At 43.5% G+C, this 15934-nt stretch overlaps 1 protein-coding gene across 1 annotated transcript in view; it reads left to right on the top strand.

Annotated features, from left to right (window-relative positions):
• The first annotated feature begins 1208 nt into the window (after positions 1-1208).
• The window catches only part of NTSR1 (neurotensin receptor 1), a 90645-nt gene continuing 75919 nt past the window's right edge, over positions 1209-15934 (top strand). Inside the window, exon 1 of the mRNA XM_075845441.1 lies at positions 1209-2353. Within this exon, the coding sequence (XP_075701556.1) occupies positions 1664-2353 (690 nt within the window). The 5' untranslated portion in view covers positions 1209-1663. The remainder of the gene's footprint in view (positions 2354-15934) is intronic.

Below are 15934 nucleotides of genomic sequence, written 5' to 3'. Positions count from 1 at the left end.
CTCCCATATCTATCTATCTGCCTCCCATATCTATCTATCTGCCTCCCATATCTATCTATCTGCCTCCCATATCTATCTATCTATCTGCCTCCCATATCTATCTATCTGCCTCCCATAGCTATCTATCTATCTATCTATCTGCCTCCCATATCTATCTATCTGCCTCCCATATCTATCTATCTGCCTCCCATATCTATCTATCTGCCTCCCATATCTATCTATCTGCCTCCCATATCTATCTATCTATCTGCCTCCCATATCTATCTATCTGCCTCCCATAGCTATCTATCTGCCTCCCATAGCTATCTATCTGCCTCCCATAGCTATCTATCTGCCTCCCATATCTATCTATCTATCTGCCTCCCATATCTATCTATCTATCTATCTATCTGCCTCCCATATCTATCTGCCTCCCATATCTATCTGCCTCCCATATCTATCTGCCTCCCATATCTATCTGCCTCCCATATCTATCTGCCTCCCATATCTATCTGCCTCCCATATCTATCTGCCTCCCATATCTATCTGCCTCCCATATCTATCTGCCTCCCATATCTATCTATCTATCTATCTATCTGCCTCCCATATCTATCCATCTATCTGCCTCCCATATCTATCCATCTATCTGCCTCCCATATCTATCCATCTATCTGCCTCCCATATCTATCTATCTATCTAATCTCTCTGCCTCCCATATCTATCTATCTATCTATCTATCTATCTGCCTCCCATATCTATCTGCCTCCCATATCTATCTATCTATCTGCCTCCCATATCTATCTATCTATCTGCCTCCCATATCTATCTATCTATCTGCCTCCCATATCTATCTATCTATCTGCCTCCCATATCTATCTATCTATCTGCCTCCCATAGCTATCTATCTGCCTCCCATAGCTATCTATCTGCCTCCCATAGCTATCTATCTGCCTCCCATATCTATCTATCTATCTACTCTATATCCATATCTATTTATGTAAATCTATCCAGCTAGATCTGTATTTCTATCCATCTATTGTCTATGTATCTATATCTATATGTTCGATCGTTCTAGGTCTATACACTATGTAGTAATAACTACAGGATAGTTTCCCTGCACCAGTAACATTGTATTACAATATCTTACCTGCTTTGCATTCCAGCCTTTGAGCAGAAGTACATATAGTGAATAAGAAACGGAGGAGAGAGGGAAAGAGAGAGAAGGAGGGAGAGGGAAAAGAGAGAACAGTTAGAGAAAATCACTGGAGAGAGAGAGCGGGTGGAAGAAGACGACAGTGAGGCACAGACTCTAGAGGGAAACAGACTGAGCACATCAGGAGAGAGCACAAGAAGAGACTGTTCAGTGAGGGGTGGGGAGGAATGGTGAGTGGGCTAAAAGAGGCTGGTTCTGTGAATGAAAAGATTAAGAAGACTGTTATGGAACCAGGGAGGGACAGAGGAGTAAAGGAGAAGGTGAAGAGTCAGGTTCTCCTGATACCAAGTCCTGCCTGATGATCTCCACATATTTGGAGGTGGCTGAAAACCAGTATTCCCTGCCTGCTGATGGTCAACCCTAGTGAAGGTCCCATTTCTGAGTCATCTGGATCTTCTCTCTACACTTTACCAGTCAAGGTGCAGTTGAGTTGAACTCAAGCCCAAGCCCTTGCTCCATCCTACCCTCATAATGCGCTTTAACGCAACTCTAGAGGTTACTCTGGCGGATGGAGTGCAGTCTCTTCAGGCTCAGGACTCTGTTGTGCCCACCATGTTGGTCATGAACATCACAAACATCAGCACCCAGCATATCATGGCTGAGGGTGACCTAGATGTCAACACAGACATCTACTCCAAGATCCTGGTGACCATCATTTACTTGTTCTTATTTGTGGTTGGCTGCACGGGCAACACCATCACTGCCTACACCCTAGTGAGGAAGAAGTCCTTGCAGAACCTACAGAGCACTGTCCACTACCACCTGGCCAGCCTGGCACTCTCAGACCTCCTCATACTTCTCCTCAGCATGCCCATTGAACTGTACAACTTCATCTGGGTCCACCATCCCTGGGCTTTTGGCAATGCAATGTGCAAAGGGTACTACTTCTTACGAGACGCCTGCACCTATGCCACTGCCCTCAACATCGCCAGCCTCAGTGTGGAGAGGTACATGGCCATGTGCCACCCCTTCAAAGCCAAAAGTATCATGTCCAGAAGCCGGACTAAGAAGCTCATTACTTTTATCTGGCTGGCATCTCTTCTGCTGGCCACCCCAATGATCTTCAATATGGGAGAAATCTATGGCTTAGGGGTAGAGGACCCAGACCACCTTGTCTGCACCAGGATTGTGGAAATGTCTACATTCAAGACGGTCATCCAGGTGAGTCCAGTGCTTTATGTACTCCACACTAGATGTAGACTCCTAGATTGTTCTCTGTAGTAGAGGCTGCTCCTAGTTACATCACATAAAACATCATGATGTCATAATATATGTATAATATCAAGCGGACACCTAAATGAGGATTATAAGTGGGGAGCAAATCTGACTGATTAGACCTGCCTCATAGTTATCTATCTATGGCACATCTATCTATCCATCCATCTATGGCACATCTATCTATCCATCCATCTATGGCATATCCATCCATCTATCTATGGCATATCCATCCATCTATCTATGGCATATCCATCCATCTATCTATGGCATATCTATCCATCTATCTATGGCATATCTATCCATCTATCTATGGCATATCTATCCATCTATCTATGGCATATCTATCCATCTATCTATGGCATATCTATCCATCTATCTATGGCATATCCATCCATCTAGGGGGGGGGGGGGAACAGCTAAGTGTCTCATTTTATCCATTTTTATAGTTCTAATACAGTAAACTATGAAATGCATGTTATATTATTGTGGTTTCCAGGATAAGAATTATAGTCTATGACAGAGGTCCTTAAACCTTATGATCCCACAGACCTCTTTGGCAGTCTAGACAAGCCTAAGGAGGGCTCCTCAGAATAAAGTTTCAGCATTTTGGAGAAATATTAAGTGTCATTGACATTTCAAAGTATCTGTAAGATCTGTAGCTTGTATCACTGACATTATGGACCAAATTAAAAACTGTCCACGGATCCTTTGGGGTTCTGTTTATCTCAGTTTAAAATCCCTCGATCTATGATGGTCGTATGCAACTCAGGCTCCACAGCTTTTGCAAAACTACAACTACCAGCATGCGACAGTCAGGTCATGCTGAGAGTTTTGCAACAGCCGGAGAGCCACAGGTTGGAGACCATTGAAATATCCTTTTTATCAGCCCCCTAAATAGTCCCAAATGGCTAATAAGAGTTTCTATTGAACCATATTGGCGCTTTCACTTTAATTTACATCACATTAATCTCATTCCTCTCGCAGCATCGACATCTATGACTGCAGCAGGCTGGTGATAGCAGATATTGGCGCTCTGTGCATTGTGACTTATTGATCGCCTCGGTTAGGAGGATAGATTATAATATTAATCGGACACATGACATATCTACAGTATTTCCATCCTCTGTTTGGAAATTATGTTGCAACAAATCCTGCTTATTCTGTCTACACACAACCAGGATGATTAATAGGGGTGTCTGGCAGGATGCTCGCCTGCAGATACATTGTATCAATTGTTCAACATTCATAAACGCTACAACAAATACCAAATTGGACTCATGTATCAAGATGTTGCAAATATAGCGATCTAAATGACCTATTGCGACACTTCTTACCCGGAATTCATTATTGAGATATAGACTAGATATTGCCCAGTTATTTACAACAGAACAACAACATTTGTGGGGGCCCATACCCCGTAATAGTGGCAGATCTCACCGATCTGTTGGATTTTTATTCTACTAGATTCTTTGTTTAATTGGGTGATCAGCGTCACCAGAGGTATTTGAAAGCTGCTTATCATTCTCTCCCTAAAGGCAATAAACATGTATGCTCAGTCTCCAGGTTCCTTCTTGCTGGCAGTGTCTCGCTCAGAGGCATTGGGGCTCCTGAACTCCAATGCAAACGTGTAACAGCCACCCCACTACCATGTGTCATGCTGTCCTCTTATGTAGCAGAAGCGTCTTTGGCCCCCTCAGTCATCGGGGGCCCCAGTGCGAATGCTTCCTTTCCACCCCCAACAGCTACACTCCTGGTATTGCTGCTGCAGGCGTCTAGGAAAGGCTGGAGGGAACGAGACGGTGGATGGCCCTGGGCAATTGCCCCTTTCACTGTCCCTATAATCTGGCCCTGCATATACGTAGTATCCGATTTATGAAGTGCAGATTCCATGTGTGTTGTACCAGCCGCCGACTCCCAATGGATTGCAGCAATATGTGTATTGTTAATGCAGGAGGGAGATTTATCAATAGATGCATGAATGAAGTTACGTGTAGATGAAAATAGCGCCAACTTCACCAAACGCATTAAAACGGAGAAAGTGGTATAATACATTTGGCACAACTCTATAGAAATACTAGACACACTTCTCGACACTCCTCCTTATGGGAGATATATATATATATACACACACACATATATACATATCCCGTAAGGAGGAGTGGCGAGAAGTGTGTCGTGTGTGTGTGTGTGTGTAGATATATGTATATATCGATCTATATCTCTCAATAGAAAAAAGCAGCACCCAAAGGCAAATTCCAAAATGGGTATGGATGCCCAGCAGGTAATCCCGATCCAAGGACTGTGAGATATATGCAAATAAATTTTTCACACACACACACACCAATATTTTGTGCCACAAAACGGCGTGGTGCAAGTCTGATAAATTTGCCGCATGTGGTGACTTCGTAGCCACGCCCTTTTTTGTTGCTTTTATATTTAGGAAATGTGGGTGACTTGTGGCTCTATGAATCAGATCCGCGGCGGTTACATGTAACAAGCGAATAATATGTGATAAGAAATGTTTAGTAGAGGGCACAGACATACTTTGCAATAGGAAAATTACAGCAATACCCTTTAAGGTTATTCACAATTGATCTCTAAGTGACCATCAAGCACAATGTTATGCCTGTAGCTGCAAAAGTACAACTCCTATCATAGCAGCGGGATCCCAAATTCCACAACTCCGTCAACACACTTTAGATTAGGATATGGGAGTACTCTATATGCTCGGTTATTTGAGCCCTATTGCACTAAAACTTTGGTCTATATGCATATACCCAAAAAGAGATATTAGATGAGATAGAGAGATATTAGATGAGATAGAGAGATATTAGATGAGATAGAGAGATATTAGATGAGATAGAGAGATATTAGATGAGATAGAGAGATATTAGATGAGATAGAGAGATATTAGATGAGATAGAGAGATATTAGATGAGATAGAGAGATATTAGATGAGATAGAGAGATATTAGATGAGATAGAGAGATATTAGATGAGATAGAGAGATATTAGATGAGATAGAGAGATATTAGATGAGATAGAGAGATATTAGATGAGATAGAGAGATATTAGATGAGATAGAGAGATATTAGATGAGATAGAGAGATATTAGATGAGATAGAGAGATATTAGATGAGATAGATAGATAGATAGATGAGATAGATAGATAGATAGATAGATAGATAGATAGATAGATAGATAGATAGATAGATAGATAGATAGATAGATAGATAGATAGATAGATAGATAGATAGATAGATAGATAGATAGATAGATAGATATGAGAGAGAGAGATATGAGATAGATATTAGAGAACATGTATTGAGTAGCGCCATTGTCCGTCCCTCCCGGGGTCCTCGCTCTTTTATTTCTGTTACCTTCATGTGTCTCAGATTCTTTCATATTTGTGATTATATAACTAGTTTTTCTTCCCCATGGCAACACACCACAGTGTCAGCGTGTCATTACGTTACCATATCAGCCATCACTACACATGACGAAGAGCAAGTGTCCGAATCCTACGTATGCTCCTTCCTCCAAGGGTTAATAGGACTGTACGCTCATCTACAGGGGGTCTATTACATTAGAATATGTGATTACTAGTTTTATTACCACGTGTCTGGTCATACTCGTCTAGTTGTGGAAATGGCTTTCAGAGACATTCTGGTACTGTGCGCCCCACCATATTTTCATTTATAAGTCACACCCCTTTCTGCAGGCCACGCCCCTTCACAGGCAGGCTATTCTACTTGTGAATAAGGCCTAAAGTTGAGTGACGTCACTCACATTTAGGAGCAGGACGGACGGAGCCAAGTAGTGTTATTCACGACTAGCGGTCTGAGTGAGGTCGGTGTGTGCCGGCCTGGGAGTGGACCAGTCCAGTAATCTGACCCCACGTCACGTGAGGTCAGGTGACTGGACCGGTCCACACCCGGGCCGGCACCCACTGACCTCCTCACTCAGATCGCGACGCCTGATTCACTAGTAGTGAATGACACTATTTGGCTCCGTCCGCCCTCCTCCTGCTCCTAAAATTTAGAAATTTAGCTGAGGCTTCATGTAGAGTTATAACCTAAATGCATTTGCCGCGAGCCGCGCCCTACGCAGATACGCCTCACCAGAGAAGCAGTTCCAGCCGGTACATTAGGGGGAGTTAATTCAATGTTTAACCAAATATGGCAGGCTCATTTTTAAAGTTGATAATTTTGTATGGCCCGCGAATGAGGTTATAAAAATCCAAAATGTCCCTTGGAAGAAATAAGGTACCCCACCTCTGCTATAAACCGTTCCCAGACACTTCTCTCCGTCCCTGCACTACCGGGCACCACTGTAGACAATGTACTGTGGTTAGGTTTAGCTCAAGGACGTTATTTGCAGCAGTGCCCGGGAGTGCAGGAATGGAGGTATATGAATATTTGCAGCATCCGTGAGATCTCCTTTCTTCTCCGGGAGTCCATGAGATCTCCCCTTCTTTCGCAAGTTGCCCGGATGTTTATTAAACTATTGCTGGCAGATCATTTTCAGCTGGGTACATCGATGATTTAACTTGTGGTAGACTACTTGGGTGGCGTCAAGCACTTGCAAATTCCTTTATTTAGGATTCCTTTTTCCTCCATAGAAATTACAGGGGTTTTCCAGGATTAGAAAAACATGGCTGCTTTCTTAAAGAAACAGCACCACACCTGTCGATTGGTTGTGTCTGGTATTGCAGCTCAGCTCCAATGAAGTGAATAGGGTTGAGTTGCAATGTAGGACAGATGGGGCTGTTTTTGGAAGTAAGCAGCCCTACGTTCTTTAATGCTGGAAACCCATTTAGCAAAGATGGTTGGTCAAGCCACACATTCCTGATTGTCCTTGGATCATGGCGGATCAATCTGAGGATCCCATTCATTTCATATCAACAGTTAAATCCCATATAAACCCCAAAAATGATGTATGAGTGCAGCCCTAATGAAGGTGGTAGTTCTTGTTTTGTACGGGCAGCTTCAGTTGGCGAGTGGGCACGGTTTTTGGCATGATAAAACGTAATATCTGCAGATATCTGTAATTATAATGGTAAAGCATTCACTTGGAAATAGAGTTGCGGACTGTCAGCGACTCGTCTATAAATAGCAGCGTGCATAAATAAATCTATAGACATTCAAAGGGTCCTATCTTTATGCATAAGCGTGCAGCAATCTCCTCTTCACAGATGTGATAGCTTTCGGGAGCGAGCGCACATTAGGCTTTTGACATGTAGCGTAGTCATCACCCAAAATTTCCTTCAGAAATCGCAGGAGGAGGAGACCTATGAGATCTATCAGACAGAGACAGCGGTGCATCTAATAGACGCTGCTGCAGGACACAATAGGCGACCATTAAAGGTGGAATATGTAGACCTGCAGATGCCACTTATTGGGATAAGGTTAACTTAATAGAAAGGGAGTTTTTAGTCAATTGCTAAGAATTTAGTGCCTTGTGACCAGTCCCCGATTTACATATCATAAGCCCACAGGCACAGATTTCCCGGCACCTTAGACATCACCCATCTCGTTCGCCAACTCTGTACAAAATTTAGCAGAACATTGTGACGCGCTTCTCAACATCTAGCGCCCCCTTCAGAGTTATACTTGTATAGATACGGCAGGCCATGGGGTTAAACAGACGGGATCGGAGATAACTCCATTAAAGCGGGATGTCAGGTGTGCATTACAGCCAACTCCCGCTGCATAGCTCCTGTGCCAGCGTCATCACGGCTTCATAAATTTACAGCATGGTGTGGGTAGGGGTTAAAGGGATTGTTTGAAGGAAAAAAAAAATACAAAAAAAATACATGTCTGCTTAAACAGCGCCACTCATGTCCAGGATAATACCAGACAGACCATAGACAAGAGCGGCGCTGTTTTTGAAAGGAAGCCGCCATTTTTTACTTATGTACAGCCACTTTATAGTGGTCATGAGAACTTCCACACTTATATCCAGAGATAAACAACAGTATTCCTTATGTAGTCCCAAATCAAGGACTGTAATGTGTGTTGTACTGGTATGACCAGTTTAGGGCAACAAGAAAATGAGGACCACACTTACTATTTTTAGATAGATTTTCAAAAACTGCATATGTAAAATATTACCACCATATAATGCCTAAATAATACTCCCATACATTTTCCAAATAATACTTACCATATAGTGCCCATGTAACACTGCCATACAATGCCCACACTAAACTACCATTTAGTGTCTAAATAATACTGCTGCTATACAATGCCTAAATAATACGTCCATATAGTATCTGAATAATACTATTACCATATAGTGCCCATATAACACTGCCATATGCCTAAATAGTACTCCCATACAGTATCTTAATACTACCCTATAGTGCCCATATAACACTGCCATACATGTTCAAATAAAACAAATATTTAGTGTTCAAATAATACTGCAATGCCTGAATACCACCACCTAGTATCTAAATACTACTGCCATATAGTGCCCATAGAACACTGCCATGCAATTCCAAAATAAAAACAACCATTTAGTGTCCAAATAATACAAACATACAATGTCCAAATAATACCCCTATACAGTACCCACATAATACCGCCATATAGATTATTGCAGACCAGGAGGTAAAGAACCGTATGGCTATGATTTAATATCTGCCCAGTGCTCTATTGTTGGGCACATCACTGGGTAAGCTGGCGCTCTGAAGGCTGCTGGAACTAACAGTGGAGTAGAACGATTTTCGCTTCACTCTAAGGCTATGTTCACACGCTAAAGTAAAAACGCTGTAAAATACGGAGCGGTTTTCAAGGCAAAACAGCCTTTGATTTTCAGCCGTTTTTAAAGCTCAATAAGTGACGTGCTCCTTTTTACGGGCCGTTTTTTCAAACGGCCGCGTAAAAAAATGCCCCGTCTGAACGAAATGCCGTTTTTTCCATTGAAATCAATGAGCAGATGTTTGGAGGCGTTCAGCTTCCATTTTTTCAGGTGTTTACACCCCGAAATACGCCTGAAAACTCTGCGTGTGAACATACCCCTAGTTTGCTTCTGAGAGTCCTGTTGTCAGGGGAGCTTCTAGGAAATGGGAGCCATTAGGCAATTGCCCAGTTTGCCACCCCCTAAAATCAGACCTGAATATTGAAAGGCTGCCAGGTGAGAATCTAAAATATTTGTAATGATATGAAACAGAGATGGGTCTGGTCAGTACGGAAATGCATGGTTTAGTCAGTATGGAAGTCACATGGCTCTGTATCCACAATGCACTTCAGGCGGATACGTGACGGATATGACAATCATGTATAGGGTCTCCAAGAGCCTTTGATGTGTCATTCATGTATTCAGCAGATCCCCTTCAGTTGATTTGTTATGTGCCGAGTATTTGAGAAGTACATCAGGTGCACTTAGAAAAACTTCAAGAACATGAATGTTTTTGATGTGTGTTCATTTAGTACATTGAGGGCTGTATGGCTGCTTAACAGATAGAGGGCGCACCCCTTAAAAGGCTCCAACGTGTGGTCAAATAGACAACCTTGACCCTTCTGGAATTACAAATAGTTTCGTAGTCACGTTCTTAGCTAAGTGGCCACTTGAGTCTCTGTGGGTCACAGCTTGGTGATAGAAGAGGTGGTCTTTGGGTAACTATGCTGCATCTCTGGCCTTTGTGGGCATCTCTCGCTCAGTAGTGCTGGTAGCGGTTGCCAATATGGCGGCCGAAACACACCGAGTTATGGATTTCTAGGTCAGCAAGAAGTTCTCTTACAGAGGTTTTCCCACCCTATTCAGTTATGGCATGTCTCTATTCCTTCTGGGAATCCTTTAGGAATAGGAAATGCCATTGTTTAAAAAGGAGCAGTGCCACTTCCGAAGGGGCAGAGCATGACCGTTTAAAAAAATAAAAATAAAAAACATTCCCTGTATACAATGTATACATTTTACCCAAAGTATTCCTTGAATAAATCTCTTCAAGCATGACCACAATGCACCACCCCCTCAGGTCATGAACTAGGCATAAACACAATGTATGAATTTTATCCAGAGTGTCCCTTTAATGAATCCCTTTAAGAATGATCATACAATAGGATCAAACAATAAGGGTCAGACTGGCCCACAGACTACCTGAGGATCCTCCAGCGAGCCCCGGCTCTGACACAATAACTGTCTAGCAGAAGACAACACCAAACCACTTGCCACTAGAGTCTATTTTTTATGGGGTGGTTTACAAATACCCTATCAGACCCTATTGATTATATGGCCTTGATGTTCAATGATAACCAAAAAGATTACGATGGATGGGGGACCCAAGTAGCCTTAGCCCGCACCGCATACAATCATGATGGGAGTTGTATTGCACCAAATCCAAGCATTTGAACAGTTTGGGATGGCATAAATGGGGCATTGTGCAACGGTTGGTCCTTCCATCCATCATACAACACAATGTATATACAATGAACACATAAGGGCTGGGTATTTTTACCAGGGAAGACTAAAGCAGGGTACTACTAGGCTAAAATAGACACTAGTGGGTCCAATACTTTTTAATGTATCCTGTTCAGAGGTAGGAAAGCCTGATTCTCGATGCCCTATATATGCCAATCCTATGCAATAAAATAGCCTGACGTAGCTCGTAAACTTTTGACACAGAAACTGTTAATCCCCCAATCAGACAATAACACGAGGGGAGTTGTAGTAATTCCTGCAGAACTCATCTCTAAGCTTCTACACATTGCGATGTGTAATATGGCTCAGTGGAGGGATCCTATATATCTAATAGACATATCTGTGTTAATTGCTTTCGGTTTCCTAAATCCACGATCAAAGAGACAGATTTACATCATGATTAAACGGCGACAGAAGCAATTAACTCATGAGAGGCTTCCGTATCAGACGAGGGATGGAGCTGCCACAACGGAGAGGGTTGAGTTGGGCACGTCGGCGTCTTGTGAGGGTCTTGGAGAGGAGATTTTACGATAGGCAGGACAGTGTTAAAGATGCAAGGATCCGCAAAATTCATGGGGCTAGATCAGGACGCCAGCTGTCACTTATGTGGGTGAATTACATATGTGCCCATATGATGCCTGCTTGTGCCCTCTGGCGTTACACAATTGTAGGTCACATGAAGGCAGAATTATTGGTTACTTCTAAAAGAGATGGAAATAAACTACTAGAGAAGAGAACCTTTGGAGGAGACCAGGTATAGGGGGGGTGAAGACATTGCAATCTCAATTGGGAACTGTCCAGTGCCTAAGGGGGCTCAAAGACCCCTCTATGGCATCATGCACATAGCCGAATTGGTTTTGCGGTCCGCAAATCCACAGCGGTCCATTGGACTGCAAAAAATCTTGTTGTGCATGAGTGTGTCATCCGGACTCGCGGATCCACAAAAATTCACCCGAATTGGTGAAACCAAAATAGCGCACCGTAAAATAACTGGTCCTGAATTTTCGCGGTCCGCAATTGAGGACCCCACACTTATCCGTGTAAATCATAGTCATGTGCATGGGGCCATAGAACAGAATGGGTCCGCAACTTATCCGCAAAAATGTGGATAAATTACGACCACAAAAATAGGGCTCAACAGTAGTGCGTGAAGACCCACGAGGTTTATAAGACGCCTCTGGTGGAGACTCCAAAATAGAATAGTGTACAGTAGTGCGTGAAACGTTAGCCTGCCCACAAAGGATGTTTGAGACGATCGTAGTCTTGCAATGTCTTTGTTGGCATCTTATGACGGTCATCCAAGGGAAAGACTTCTCCATGCGCCAGAGCCGAGGACCCTGTGAGGTCCCTGGATTATCGGCTGCAGAAGAAGCTTAAATGAACCACACGCCTGCAGGAAAAGCTGGCTGGCTCTTTGAACGCTCTTATCTCCGGGCCGTGTGCAGGATCCTTGTGTTCTCCGGGTCTAATCTGAGCAGATACATCCGCCCCCGCTTATCCCAGCCATGTTTGACTCTACACGGATATTAACAATCCCGCGGGATGGATCCTCTTACTTTTCAGACCAGAAAATGATTCCTCCATACATCATTTCTATCCATCTTTAAAGAGCATTTGCCCCCAAGATCAAAAAATCCCGAGTATATATAACCGGCTGTATCGAGGAAAGCTGCGCCATTATAGCCTCTAAGTGTTGTCACCCACCTTTTCCAGACTCCTGAATATCAAATCTGCATAGTTCTACAACACCTTGCCCTACTCCCATATGACTGCGTAAATAATAATGGCCTTCTCATGCCAAGGACCCCAGATATTTTCAGATCCCGAGTCTCTCCTCTGATTTGGGCCGTTTGTTCCAGGCAGTGGGCTCTGCCGATTCTTGCAGCTATTGTAATAGGAATGATATCTAGGTAGAGCCCTGCCAGGACCTTCCTTCTCAAGATCAGCAGCATAAACTGCACTTCTTTGGACAGTGTGGCGAGCACTGCTCGTTTCGCTCTCTTTCTGTATATATCCCAGGCATGCTGAGGGTTGTAGTTCCACAAAAGCTGGCATGCTATAGGTTGCTGACCAAATGGCATACAGGGTATGGTTTACAGACATGGTATTATCTGGCATGTAATAAGAGTGAAGACGCTTCCCCTCCTGAGATCACAGCCGCCCTTCTCGACACATCGTTCTACATGCTCGTAATGGGGTTCTAGGGCTGTGCCAGTGTTTTCATCGCTTCTTTGTGGCATCTGCCCAGCGTCTGCGGGGATTATTACATGAAGCCCTGGGCAGTAGCGTTTGGAAGGCATCTACTATGACTCGATGTGGTCTGTAACAAGAGGTTGAATGTTCCCGAACATGGATTTATTTCCTCTGGTACCATGATTAGTAAATCCTTCTTTGGAATGAAGATCGGTGCCAATCACTTCATGTTGGCGCAGTATTGGACGATGGAAATTAAATTTTTGTGGCGAGATTGGAAACAAACACGTGACAACGTTAAAGGGAATATTGACTTTTATATAGGAGGTTATTGGATTATAAAATGTAGTGCTGTGCGGTTCTCTGGGACAGTATCACATATTAAATACACAGCTCAGCAGGCAGTATCACACAAGATAGGCTTAGATACATGGCTCAGCAGGCAGTATCACACAAGATTGCTGAGCCATGTATCTAAGCCTGACAGTATCACGCATGATAGGCTTAGATACACAGCTCAGCAGGCAGTATCACACATGATAGGCTTAGATACATGGCTCAGCAGACCGTATCACACATGATAGGCTTAGATACACAGCTCAGCATGTAGTATCACGCAAGATAGGCTTAGATACATGGCTCGGCAGACAGTATCATGCAAGATAGGCTTAGATACATGGCTCAGCAGACAGTATTACACATAAGATTAGATACACGGCTCAGAAGAGACTAATCGGAGTTCAGCTTTAAATTTTCGATTACATGCTGAAAAATAAACCCTGACCCATCAAACTTTATCCGTGGTTACACCCTCCCATGAGAAAAGCTTTTGTGCCCCCATGTCAATACTGCCTGCTTCTGTGCTCTGGTGTCTTAGTGTTATCATAGGAACACTGGTCCTCATAACATCCAATCAGATTACTTCATTCACTTTCTGACTTACGGATTGGTAGCGCATTGTTTTGATAAAACCACAGGGCCTAAAAGCAACCAGAGTACAGGGGCAGGAAGTTTTGTCATGGGGACGCAGACACAAAAAGCTCTTCGCACAGGGGATATCATTTTAACCTCTGGTAAGTCGGCACAGGAATAAGATCTTTTAATAATTTTTGCACATTTAATAAACATTGGTTTCTTGCAACGCTCTCACTGGTTGTCAAACAGCTTTTCCAGAGTCCAGAAAGGCAAAACATAGTGGCCAATACCTATTAATGAGCCGGGGAACGTTGGGTGACCATTTGTTTTGGAGAAGCCATAAGGGTTGTCCCCCAGCTTTCAGAGAATCAGACATGGAAACCAATTTATTTTTTTTAGGGGGGCTCTTAAGAGAAGGGGGAGTTCTGTCTGAGTGAACGCGCTCCTGAGCATCCGTGTCTTCCTCGCTTCCTACGAAATGTTCATTAAGCACAAGTTAAAATAGCCGGCTTGCGTCTCCCCCGTCCTCGTATGTGAGCAGCCGGTGGTTTTGCATTTCTAATGAATATGTGCATAGAAAAATCTGCTTGAAAGCTGAAATCATCCTCTGGTAGATTTCCTCCTGCTAATTAATATTTACCGGGCTTGCTCTGAAAACCCTTCCATATGGTTTTTAGTCCGAGCTGCCTTGTTCCTGGGGACTCGGTAGCCCTGAAATGCTCAACGAATAGTGGATGATCCCATCCTTATTTTTTTGCCTCCACTATTTATTGGGCCAATCAGGTCTACTGGGTGTCCAGGTGGTGATGTCATTGAGGTGGAAGGTCCTGGCAGGGCTGTACATCGATGCAGATGACCCGCTGATAACAAACTCCCTTATCTGGAAAGTGAGGTGTGGTTTTTTTTTTACGAGGTCATGGTAGATGCACATTAAAGAGCTTCACCTCCCCCTCCAGACCTGTCAATATCTATCCATTCAAGATCAAGAAGTGTGTGGAGCTACATTCTGGTTTTCTGGTCTCCATTGTCATTCTACAGGCCTGTGTGATGTCAGCACGTGTCATGGACTCTACTTCTTCTTCCTCCTCCCTCTTCACTTCAGTCCCTGTTCGTAAATATTGCCACAGTGATACCCTTTCTGCTTCCTTTTGGGTCTGGCGAGACCAGCAAAGCACATGCTGTACGAGAATGGCCCTGTCCCCTCGCTAAAAAGTGCTGAGAAGTTCTGATGATGTCATTGTGAAGGAAGGTCCTGGCAGGACACTACCTAGATATTTCCAGTTAAAAATTCAGTTTTGGCTTTTTAGACCGACTTAAAAACAAAATTATAATTTCCATACAGACTGAGAATTGTGACGTTCAGGGTGAAGGGAATGGAGATCCTGCGCTCCAGTACACAGGGATATAGAAAATAGAATGAACGGGTGTCACAGCCGAGAGGAGCGGAGACAATCTGGTTATTAGAAGGCAGGATTTACATTTTCTGCTTCCTGCGTTGTCTCCAAAGATCACCAAATAAATCCAAATCCTGAACAGCAGCGCACCCCCCCCATCATAAAACGTCACCGAAGGCTACTGCTGGGGCAGCGTTCTGGGAGCCTGGATATCTAAGCCCATCATGTGAGATACAATCTGCGGACTTGTGTATCTAACCCTATTACAAGTGACACTGTCTGCTTTGATGATGTATCTAAGCCCATCATGTGTGATACTGTCTGCTGAGGTGATGTATCTAAGACCATCTGGGATACAGTCTACTGATCCAATGTATCGAAGACTCTTATGTGTGATGCTGTCTGCCTAACTGAGGTGTGTGATACGGTCTGCTAATCCAGGGTATCTAAGCCAAACATGTGTGATACTGTCTACTAAGCCGCTGTATCTAAGCCTATTATTTGTGAACCGGTTTGCTAAGAATCATGCGTGTGATTCTGTCAGATGATTCGGGGTATCTAAGCCAATCATGTATGATACTGTCTGCTGTCCAGGAGTA

This window comes from Rhinoderma darwinii, chromosome 13 (genome assembly GCF_050947455.1).
Source record: "Rhinoderma darwinii isolate aRhiDar2 chromosome 13, aRhiDar2.hap1, whole genome shotgun sequence".
NCBI classification, from domain to species: Eukaryota; Metazoa; Chordata; class Amphibia; order Anura; family Rhinodermatidae; genus Rhinoderma; species Rhinoderma darwinii.
Note: the sequence above shows the minus strand (reverse complement) of the source record. Positions and strands in the feature narration are given on the sequence as shown.